The sequence below is a fragment of the Rhinatrema bivittatum genome, chromosome 2, assembly GCF_901001135.1.
Source record: "Rhinatrema bivittatum chromosome 2, aRhiBiv1.1, whole genome shotgun sequence".
Taxonomy (NCBI): Eukaryota; Metazoa; Chordata; class Amphibia; order Gymnophiona; family Rhinatrematidae; genus Rhinatrema; species Rhinatrema bivittatum.
This window is the reverse complement of record NC_042616.1, coordinates 252614539-252626580: the sequence shown is the minus strand read 5'-3', so window position 1 is coordinate 252626580 and position 12042 is coordinate 252614539. Positions and strand designations below refer to the sequence as shown.

General features: G+C 42.5%; 1 protein-coding gene across 1 annotated transcript in view; it reads left to right on the top strand.

Annotated features, from left to right (window-relative positions):
• Positions 1–12042, top strand: part of TGFBR2 (transforming growth factor beta receptor 2) — a 176949-nt gene that overhangs the window by 98907 nt on the left and 66000 nt on the right. Inside the window, exon 4 of the mRNA XM_029589418.1 lies at positions 10612–10786. Within this exon, the coding sequence (XP_029445278.1) occupies positions 10612–10786 (175 nt within the window). The remainder of the gene's footprint in view (positions 1–10611; positions 10787–12042) is intronic.

Sequence of the window (12042 nt, the reverse complement as noted above, 5' to 3'; positions counted from 1 at the left end):
TTATAATCTTGCAAGCTGCCCCATGGTTGAGATAGTGGTCCAGCCAGGGCATCATCCTGCCTATTCTGATTGGATTTGGTGCTCTGACATGCAAGCTACCCTCATTTGTTCTTTGCAGAACTCCTCGCACTAGACCTCTTTCCACACCTCGCCGCTGGGCGAGACCCGGCACAAATGGAGCAGGTGTGCTTAAACTTGCAATCTTGAAAATTGCAATTAGTTTTGTTAAAGCACAAACAGACCTTTTTATTTGCAGGAACAGATGAAGGGACAGCCGAATTACTGACTTTTTGTACTGCCACCCTGCATCTGTGTCAGCTGCTTTACTCTTCATCTGCCTAAGCCACAGCCCTACATCCTGCTTATCCCAAGACATGAACCGATTCTCCTCCATTTTGTCCCGGAAACGCTTGTCATAATTCAGCCACGCCCACCCCTCGTATTTCCTATAATCCTCAAGGATGGTATCAGCATAGCTCAAAATTTTCCCGTACTGAGCAGGATCTTTCTTCCCCACTACGCAGATCATCATGAGAAAAGCCCTAGTCCAGTTAATTTTATTCATTTATTTAAACAATTTTTATATACTGTTATTTTACTGGGAAGTAGTCAAAACGTTTTACAAGGTGGACAAAATACTAAATACAGACAAAGGTATATAATACAAGAAAATAAATCAAAAGGTTTGAGTTAAATTAAAATCATAAGAACAGGTAACAATTAAAATTGAAGGAGAAAAGAGTTAGATTCCAACTGGATTGTCAAAAGCAGACATGTAGTAAGGATATTAAAGGAGGTCTCCGGCCTAATGAGCTAGTCAGAAAAGGTGGTGGGTTTTGAATCATAATTTCTTACTGGGGAATGCTTTTTTGAAAAGATAAGTTTTCAAGTTCTTTTTGAATTCTTTGTTACTGGAAGAGTTTCTAAGATTGTCTGGGATCAAATTCCAGAATGTAAGGGTCTGCTACTAAAAATGCTTGCTTTCTGGTTATGTCTATATGTGCCGTCTTAATGGTGGGTACTTCTAGAAGTTTTATTGGTGAAGCGGAGGCTTCTAACCAGTTTATAAATATATAGCTGTGAGCTAAGCCTTGAGGTGGTGTCGTCATTCAATAGGCTATAAATCAGAGTAAGTATTTTGTATTTTATTCTAGCGACTATTGGTAGCCAGTATAAGGAGTAGAGAATCGGGGAGATATGCTCTTTGTGAAACGTTCCTGTGAGAACGCGAGCTGCAGCGTTCTGTATCAGTTGAAGTGGATGGAGGGCATTTTGTTGGAGACCAATAAGCAATGCATTGTAGTAATCCAGACCACTGAAAATTAGAGATTTCAGAATTGTTCTGAAATGTAAAATCGGTCAGTCTTTTCAACATGTGTATTTTGAAGAAGGAATTTTGAACCAGAGTGGATATGCGATTGTTCATGGAGAGGCGGGAATCGATAATTACTCCAAGGTTCCACACTTTTTTAATGATTAGAAGGGGAATGCCATTTAGATCAAGCATGGGAGGAGGGCCATAGTTAGAGTTAGGGATGGATGATAGATTATTTCAGTTTTGGAGGTGTTGAGTTTTAGGGGTTATGTGAAAGCTAAACTTATTTTGTATTTATGTACAGAGAAACAAGTGAAAGGGTATAGAACAATGAGGTTGAGTAAGGGATATAGAACAGTATATCATCTGCATATATTTTAAATTGGATGTTTAAGCTATCCAGTAAGTAGCATAACGGTAGAAGGTAGATGTTGAAGAGAATAGGGGAAAGTGACGAACCTTGTGGCACACCAGAGGGGATGGAATAGAGTGCGGACGAGAAGGCTCCTAAATGAATTTGGCATTGTCGGTTAGTGAGAGAGGAATTGAACCAATTATAAACTGTCTGAGATACCAATTGATTGCTGTTTTGATGGTTTTCTGCAGCCCCTACCACCACCCCCTCCCCCAAAGCAGCCACTCTCTTAAAAACATGCAGAGTTGGGATTGCTTTTCCCCAAAGACACCTGCTTATCAAAATGAGTCCTTCAGAGGAGTTCTCTAACCCCAGCGAACAAAAGAAAACTCCTGTCTAATGCTTTCTGTCCTTTTACATTACGCTGTGTAGAAGAAGTCTTTAAAAATACTAGTGAGAAAGCAAACAAAAGAATCTGTCAAATTTGATGCACTTTTACATTGAAAGTTTTTTTTATTGATTTTACATTTTAAAAAATAATAAGTAGAACATCGTGTAAGAACATGACAAACTCTAGTTTTCATTAAAATGAACAGAATGTAATATTTCATGCACAGTTTAAAAAAAAATTCAGAAGAGGAGAAAAGCCAAAGGATGAGCCCTCCATTTCTGTTGCACTTTTAAAACATCCCTTTTACTGAACAAGCACCAAGCTCAAATTGTTCTTTTGCTTCAGTAGAGACTGCTGGGATGGGCAACCTCAAGATCCGTAGATCTGCATGTGCACTGTTTCAATTGTATGAAAAACCTTATCGTTCAAATTCATTAGGGCAGTCCTGAAAACCTGAGCAGATTGATGTGCATGGGGACTAAAGATTGCCACCCCTGGTAAGCCTACAGAAGGGGAATCTACTTTCTAATTATATGAAGTTCAAAAATAAGATACCACTGTTAGAAGTAGGGAAGAGTATTAGTTTAAAATAAATGTGTATTCCAAACCGACTCCTGGATTCATCATTCTGCTATAAATATAATGGAATGATGAGCCACGGGAAATAAAGGGGCGGGGGGCGATATTGAGCAGGTGGCTGCATCACAATGGTGCGTTTTTGTCTGCCACAGTTGTGGGCATACTGCACAATTTTTCCCCCGTACCACCAGTGGGAAAGGTGCTACCGGGCACCTAAATTTTTTAAACACCTCCCCAGTCTGTAGTTTCCCGGGTCGCTCCAGGGGCGATCCGGGAAACTACAGACCGGTTAGCCTGACTTCAGTGCCAGGAAAAATAGTGGAAAGTGTTCTAAACATCAAAATCACAGAACATATAGAAAGACATGGTTTAATGGAACAAAGTCAGCATGGCTTTACCCAGGGCAAGTCTTGCCTCACAAATCTGCTTCATTTTTTTGAAGGAGTTAATAAACATGTGGATAAAGGTGAACCGGTAGATATAGTATACTTGGATTTTCAGAAGGCGTTTGACAAAGTTCCTCATGAGAGGCTTCTAGGAAAAGTAAAATGTCATGGGATAGGTGGCGATGTCCTTTCGTGGATTGCAAACTGGCTAAAAGACAGGAAACAGAGAGTAGGATTAAATGGGCAATTTTCTCAGTGGAAGGGAGTAGACAGTGGAGTGCCTCAGGGATCTGTATTGGGACCCTTACTGTTCAATATATTTATAAATGATCTGGAAAGAAATACGACGAGTGAGATAATCAAATTTGCAGATGACACAAAATTGTTCAGAGTAGTTAAATCACAAGCAGATTGTGATAAATTGCAGGAAGACCTTGTGAGACTGGAAAATTGGGCATCCAAATGGCAGATGAAATTTAATGTGGATAAGTGCAAGGTGATGCATATAGGGAAAAATAACCCATGCTATAATTACACGATGTTGGGTTCCATATTAGGTGCTACAACCCAAGAAAGAGATCTAGGTGTCATAGTGGATAACACATTGAAATCGTCGGTTCAGTGTGCTGCGGCAGTCAAAAAAGCAAACAGAATGTTGTGAATTATTAGAAAAGGAATGATGAATAAAACGGAAAATGTCATAATGCCTCTGTATCGCTCCATGGTGAGACCGCACCTTGAATACTGTGTACAATTCTGGTCGCCGCATCTCAAAAAAGATATAATTGCGATGGAGAAGGTACAGAGAAGGGCTACCAAAATGATAAGGGGAATGGAACAACGCCCCTATGAGGAAAGACTAAAGAGGTTAGGACTTTTCAGCTTGGAGAAGAGACGACTGAGGGGGGATATGATAGAGGTGTTTAAAATCATGAGAGGTCTAGAACGGGTAGATGTGAATCAGTTATTTACTCTTTCGGATAGTAGAAAGACTAGGGGACACTCCATGAAGTTAGCATGGGGCACATTTAAAACTAATCGGAGAAAGTTCTTTTTTACTCAACGCACAATTAAACTCTGGAATTTGTTGCCAGAGATTGTGGTTCGTGCAGTTAGTATAGCTGTGTTTAAAAAAGGATTGGATAAGTTCTTGGAGGAGAAGTCCATTACCTGCTATTAAGTTCACTTAGAGAATAGCCACTGCCATTAGCAATGGTTACATGGAATAGACTTAGTTTTTGGGTACTTGCCAGGTTCTTATGGCCTGGATTGGCCACTGTTGGAAACAGGATGCCGGGCTTGATGGACCCTTGGTCTGACCCAGTATGGCATTTTCTTATGTTCTTATATTCTTATTAAGTCGTGATGTATTAGTTATCGCTTGCGTTAGGGTGTTATCTCATGCCCATCGTGATTTGAAGAATGACCCTGTAAATGAGGTCCTTTTCGTTTCATTTTGTTAAGTCCAGTGCAAATTGAAAATGCCTCTGAAAAGCCCAACAATTTCTGGATTTTTCATTTCAGCAAATAGTACATGCAATTTGCAAATAGCACACACTCACTGCTAATAGTGCATGCCATTTGCCAAAACAAAAAATACAATTAAATCAAAAACAAAAAAAAAATAGTCAAAATGAAATTAATCCAAAATTCAGGTTGAAAATGAATGGAAAGAAATGAATCGAAAATAGTTTGCCCTGCACATCCATAGTTAAAAGATTACATATATGCCATGATTGTCTTTCCATGGTTGGTTTTGATCCAGCAAGCAAATCATATTTTTTTTTCATAAAAATAGGGCTATACTGCTTAAATCATGCTGTTATGATATTGTTATTGGGTGAGAAACATATGAGGCAATGTAAATGAAAGGATAAATTAAACATTTCTTATGAGTATAGTACCTGGTAACAACCACTGATGTTAAGGATCTGACCCATCTGGAGGTGGGGAGGCCACAACCAGGGTGATGCTCGGCTTCTGGATCTCAAGGGTGTGGCTTGGAGAGGGTGGAGGAAGGGCTGGACTGGTGATTGCAGTATAAGCGTGGGCCAGCCCACCCACAAGCCTCTTCTTTAAGCAGCCTTTTTGAAGAGCATATATCCCTTTGTCATCCCTGCCTGCTTTTCCTTCATGGCAGTGGCTGCCTTGCTCCGTGCAGTCTCATGAGGCAAATGTGATTGTGGACAATTGTATCTGTCTGGGCTGCTCCTGCCTCTTTGAAGGATGGAGACGATCAGCGCTGTGTGCAGCTAAATGTATATGGCACCATTGATGAATGGAACTGATAGTTTTCTGAGTAAGATTGACGCTAACTGAGCCCCTGAGGCAGCCACTTTAAGTGGCGAAACTCGGCCAGAGTCGGGCAGTCTTTAACGTCTCCACCAATAAAGAATTGAAAAAGACTTTGTGGCATCCCATTTTGTTGTTTCCCTTCGGTTCTACTGGATCGCCTACCTTGCTGTTTTTTGGGTCCACCTTTAAATTTGTAGGCCACCACGGGTGCCCAGATAGTAAATAATGAAAGATTTTTTTAAAAAAAAGAGAGAAAGGGACTTCAGGATGTGTTGCTGGGAGCTGCAGGGAGGACTCATGGTGGCCAGCCTGTGGATGCACTTGTGATGCAAACAAAAATACACATATACATATATATCTTGGCAGGCTTAGGTTGCCTTTGCAATTGACTTGTAAGGGAGGCGCGGAGCTTCTGCAGTAGTAGGGATGTTTCCAAAGGGCAGTGGTGGTGTAGACCATCTATTGGGTTCCAGCAGCCAGAGTGGAGGCCCTTTGTGTGATCAGCCATGCAGAGGCAACACTGCTTTGGTCATGGGATGCAGCTCCTTCCCTCATCCTCCCAGGCATGCAGCTGCTTTTTCAGTGAAGCCATGATCCTCCGTGTCACAGGGAGGAACATGCAGAAGATGGGTCAATGGTTCCGGTGGTCTGAGGTTCCGGTTCCTCTTTCAGGCTGCCATATGTGTGTGACAAGGTCAAAAGTAACTGATGCAGTTGCTGTCAGGTGACGTGGTATAGCAGGGCTGCAACAAACGCCAGAGGGAAGCAGCAGTGTGAGTGGCGAGGACCCATTGTGGGCCTGTTACATAAGAACATAAGAAAATGCCATACTGGGTCAGACCAAGGGTCCATCAAGCCCAGCATCCTGTTTCCAACAGTGGCCAATCCAGGCCATAAGAACCTGGCAAGTACCCAAAAACTAAGTCTATTCCATGTTACCATTGCTAATGGCAGTGGCTATTCTCTAAGTGAACTTAATAGCAGGTAATGGACTTCTCCTCCAAGAACTTATCCAATCCTTTTTTAAACACAGCTATACTAACTGCACTAACCACATCCTCTGGCAACAAATTCCAGAGTTTAATTGTGCGTTGAGTAAAAAAGAACTTTCTCCGATTAGTTTTAAATGTGCCCCATGCTAACTTCATGGAGTGCCCCCTAGTCTTTCTACTATCCGAAAGAGTAAATAACCGATTCACATTAACCCGTTCTAGACCTCTCATGATTTTAAACATCTCTATCATATCCCCCCTCGGTCATCTCTTCTCCAAGCTGAAAAGTCCTAACCTCTTTAGTCTTTCCTCATAGGGGAGTTGTTCCATTCCCCTTATCATTTTGGTAGCCCTTCTCTGTACCTTCTCCATCGCAATTATATCTTTTTTGAGATGCGGCGACCAGAATTGTACACAGTATTCAAGGTGCGGTCTCACCATGGAGCGATACAGAGGCATTATGACATTTTCCGTTTTATTCACCATTCCCTTTCTAATAATTCCCAACATTCTGTTTGCTTTTTTGACTGCCGCAGCACACTGTACCGACGATTTCAATGTGTTATCCACTATGACACCTAAATCTCTTTCTTGGGTTGTAGCACCTAATATGGAACCCAACATTGTGTAATTATAGCATGGGTTATTTTTTCCTATATGCATCACCTTACACTTATCCACATTAAATTTCATCTGCTATTTGGATGCCCAATTTTCCAGTCTCACAAGGTCTTCCTGCAATTTATCACAATCTGCTTGTGATTTAACTACTCTGAACAATTTTGTGTCATCTGCAAATTTGATTATCTCACTCGTCGTATTTCTTTCCAGATCATTTATAAATATATTGAAAAGTAAGGGTCCCAATACACATCCCTGAGGCACTCCACTGTCCACTCCCTTCCACTGAGAAAATTGCCCATTTAATCCTACTCTCTGTTTCCTGTCTTTTAGCCAGTTTGCAATCCACAAAAGGACATCGCCACCTATCCCATGACTTTTTACTTTTTCTAGAAGCCTCTCATGAGGAACTTTGTCAAACGCCTTCTGAAAATCCAAGTATACTATATCTACTGGTTCACCTTTATCCACATGTTTATTAACTCCTTCAAAAAAGTGAAGCAGATTTGTGAGGCAAGACTTGCCCTGGGTAAAACCATGCTGACTTTGTTCAGAAATCTGCATGTTTAAATAAAAAAAAAAAAAATCTGTTTGGCCAGCTGCTGGACTGGGAGGAAGGATTATGAGGATGAGCCCTGCGGAGAAACAAGCAGTCACTTGGATCAAGGTCCCCTGTGCACATGCCGAAGTGAGGGTTGGTTTTGATCTGTAAATAGGGCAGTGTTGCTGAGCACATCCTGTGCCCTGGGAATTAGGTGATGCAGTTGTCCTTTTCCTTGGTAGGACATTATGAGTGCAAGCACAGCAGGGGAGCTTGGTTCATCGGTCAGTTCCCTTTCCTGCTGCTCTGGTGGGGATGGTGAAACAGTTGAGCTGTGGTGGCTAGAAATGAGGCCTCTGTGTGGGTAAATGCGTGGCAACGTGGCACATTCATTTCCAAAATAAAAAGTCAGAGCAGGCTTGGGGCACTTGTGAAGGTTCAGTGGTACCACGGCATGGGGTGCTCGTTGCTCCTGGAGGCCCTTCTCCCTGCATTGCATTGGCACAATGGCCCTTCATTTGGCAAAGCAGAGGTAAGCCCTTCTTCCCCCACATCTGGGAGGTGGTAATTCGCCGATGGGGAGACAGGTCGCAGCGATCGGGGTCTTCCCAAAACAGCTCTCCATTCTTCTGGCGCTAGTGGACTCCAAGTGGGGTGTAGGATATCAATTGGCCATTGGGATTGGTAGGTATGGGGCTAAATTTCAGCCATCTTGACTGTGGGATCTGTGCCCGCAAAGGAGCAGCCATTTTATGGAGGGTGGTGATGCAAATTGATTTATTCTGTGCATACATTAACAGGTATGAACCTCATTCATTGGCCGGAGTTTGTTGGGAATGTTCTCAATGAGGATGTGGACTATGGCAGGGTTGACCCTGTCCTAGGGTGCACAGCAAGTATTGCATTTAAAGCTGTTTGGTCTGGGAATACTCAGTACCTGGTTTTCCTGTCCCTATATGGCTTGGGTGTGTGAGAGCTAAGATGAGCTGCCTGTCAAGTCTTCAGGGTTGACAGCTGGGACTGTCCTACTCACCACACAAAAATTATGTTGCATATTCATAAGTTGATACCTGCTGTTTTATGGGCCAGGACATTGTCACACTGCCGAAAATGTTTTACCAGGTAATCAAGGACTGGATTGCAGGATAACTTGAGGGGCGAAGCATTCGCGGCCCTGCAGCCCAGACAATAATGCTTTGTAAAAGGTGTTGGCTTCTAAGGGTAACCTTACAGCAGCATGATCCTCAGTGAATGTACAGTAAAAACATTCAGATTCAGGATTAACCAAATCACAAACATTGATTAAAAAGAAAACTGGACGATGAAGTTCCTGACAATTGATCTTATAATTAAGGTGTGCATGAAGGAGCCTTGCAGCTCTTGGATATTTCTAATACCTAAGTATTTTTAAATAACCCTTGGAAAACATTTGTAAACTGATAAATATAGGATTACATGTAAACCTGCCTAAATAAGAAGGTTTTTAACATCCTTCTCAGGGGCCAATGCAGTAAAGTGTGCATAAAAAAACATGCATCCAAACCGGTTGCCTGTTTTTTAACGTGCGTCCATTTTATCCTGCTACTGGCACAATATACACAGCCTGGGTCGTGTATATCATGCATATATATTGTGCGCCCAGAATTTATTTTTCTCCCCTTTTCATTTTGTCATGATACAGCTTTCTGTGGTTCCTCCAACTTAGTATTGTCATGATACTAAGTAGGAGGCACCACAGTAAGCAGGAGTTTTTTGTGCTTTTTGTGAGCCCTTAACGTGTGGCAAAACTTAATGCCGGCTCCAGAAATGGCATTAAATTTTCCGTGCTAACTAGGGCTTGTTGGGCAAACAGTAATTTATTGCATCGCAAGGTAATAGCTAAATAGCCTCATCTACATGGAATGTACATGTGGTGAGCGCTATTAGCATTGCCCTGGTTTGGAAGCTCGTTTTGGCTCCGCTTATTGCATTGGGGGTTATGGATGCACCCCCAAAATGCATGGCCAACCACTCGTTAATCGCTGTGCTAGTCTGAGCGCACTTTATTACATTGGCCCCCTAATGTTTTCAAACATTAGAGAAGTTAGATTTCATACAACTGACTTGTTGTATGACATTGACCCGTGCTGCGTCCATATGCGTTACATCTGATAAAGGTCTTCTTTCTTGAATAGTGCTGTCTTATGGAGTTCTTGCACAGGTCTGCTTGGGAAAAGGGGAGGTGGAAGTGGGAGGAGGCCAAGGAACTGGCTGGGGGGGGGGGGAGGAGGCGAGTTGCACCTGCAGTGGTTGTGATGGGCTTGATTTTCAAAGTGACCCTATGTGCGCAAAAGCTTTATGTGCATAAGTGGTGCACTGAAAACCAATTAGGAGATTGTGCATGTAAATGAGCACACAAAACTCCATTTTTGCATGTACTTTCATCTGCAGTAGAAAGAGGCATTCTGGTGGTGAAATTCAGGGTAAAGAAAGCATTTCCGTGCATACTTTAGATTTTCAAGTGCATGCCCAGACATGCACATGAGAAAGATCCATCTCTTCGGGAGCAGGTATACCTTCTTCACATATGTGTATATGCATAGTGGGACAACCCACACATTTTCAAAGCAGATGTGCACCCATATACTTTAACATTAAAGCAGGCTGTTATAAAACGACCTTCCCCATGACAAGAAATTGGACAAAAAATGCATTCAAACCTTACCTGGGAAAACCTGTAGTTTTCATGGAGGGCAATACAGCACCTGGCATTGTTATTTAGGAAGAAGTAACCAGATGAAGTTGAACAGTCATTGAGAAGCTTAAGGGTGGAAGAGAAAAAGGCTTGTGCATAGTACGTTTAAGAAAAATCAGATTTACAGGAAAATAGTTTTTCAGAACACTTTATTCCCTGATTAGTTGACACTACAATAATTGAAAACAGACTTTGATCACCTCCTCCATTGCATCATCCAGTAAACAGGCACCTCAGCGTCCGTAGGGAATGCTAAAGGCTCTTGCTCGAGACAGTGCACGCCTTGCATGCAGATATTGCATTCTGCTGGGTGCAGTAATTAAGAAAACAAATGAAATACAGAGGGTACCAAAAACTGGCTAATATATGTTATGTTATCCCTTTGTTTCCCCTTTTTTCCAGATTTCAAAATGCCTCCAAACAAGGCGACTGGTGAGAATGGAGAAATATTAATTGCACAAGTGTGCAAGTTTTGTGATGTGGAGCCAACGACCTGCAAGAACCAAGGCGACTGCTTCAGCAAATGTGGGCGCACAAGCATCTGTGAGAACGCTGTTGAAGTTTGTGCAGCAGTATGGTAAGTCACAACTCTTTTATGCTGGTCGTGAGACTGCGCACTACGTTAAGTGTTCAGAACAGTGCATAGGGCAATAGCAAAGCGGTATGGAAGAGACAAAGGTGGAAAACAAGCAATAAATCATTAAATAATTCTTTTAATATAAAAAGTAAGGTGAAATAAAAGGTTAATGTACCCCCAGACTGTGGCGCATTAAATAAAAGAGTTTGAAACTATTTTTCTTTGGTCCTGGCACCAGCTCTTTAGGTTCAAAGATACAATTGGGTAATAGATGTTGGACTGGACCTTGCTTAGAAGCTTAAGGGTGATATTTGGGGGTTTTTTTTTTTACTGCTGTACATTTAATATACAAACTCAACCTTTTCTTCTCTGTGATTATCTAACTGGACCCCTTCACCAAAATCTTCAATCTTCTCACCCACATTGGCAGAGTCAAACCCTATAACCCTCAACTCTGGGATTTAGAGTCTTACTGAATGGATTGCAGTTGTGCTCATAAGTTTACATACCCCTGGCAAAATTTGTAAGTTGTGTAGCATTTTAAGAAAACATGAATTATCAGACAATACACGTCTGTTATTTTTAATGTGTTAAAACTATTATGCATCACAGAATAGCACAATTGTTAAACCATAGCAGTAAAGCCAGCTACTCCCCACTTTGTGGGGAGTAGCTGGCTTGTTACGGCAGTTACTACCCCAAACCAAATGTGCCTGATACTTCACTTTCGATGCATATCCAGCATGGTTCTCTGCTTCAACGGCAGGGGAGAAAGACTGAAACTTCACGCATATCCAGCATAACTCTCTGCTTCAACGGCAGGAGAGAAGAAAAACTGATACTTCATGCATATCCAGCATAGCTCTCTGCTTCTACGGCAGGGGAGAAAAAAAAACTGATACTTCACGCATATCCAGCATAGCTCCCTGCTTCAACGGCAGGGGAGAAGAAAAAACAACCAATAAGGCAGGGGTCGGAAACCCATGGCTCGCGAGCCAGATATGGCTCTTTTAAGGGCTGCATCTGGCTCGCAGACAAGTGTCGCCACACTTTCCCGCTGACCCAGCTGCTCCCCGGTCCTCCTCCGCCCGGGCTTAAAATGCTGTCAGCCCGGGCGGAACGCGGCAGGACAGCTGGAGTCAGCAGCACCGGCGTGCTCTCTTCTTCCCGCCCCCGCCCCCCCCCCCCCGCGGCCCGGAAGAGGAAGTGGAGAGTATCGTGTGCGTGCGCGGTAAGAAGAGGCCACGCTAGTGCGC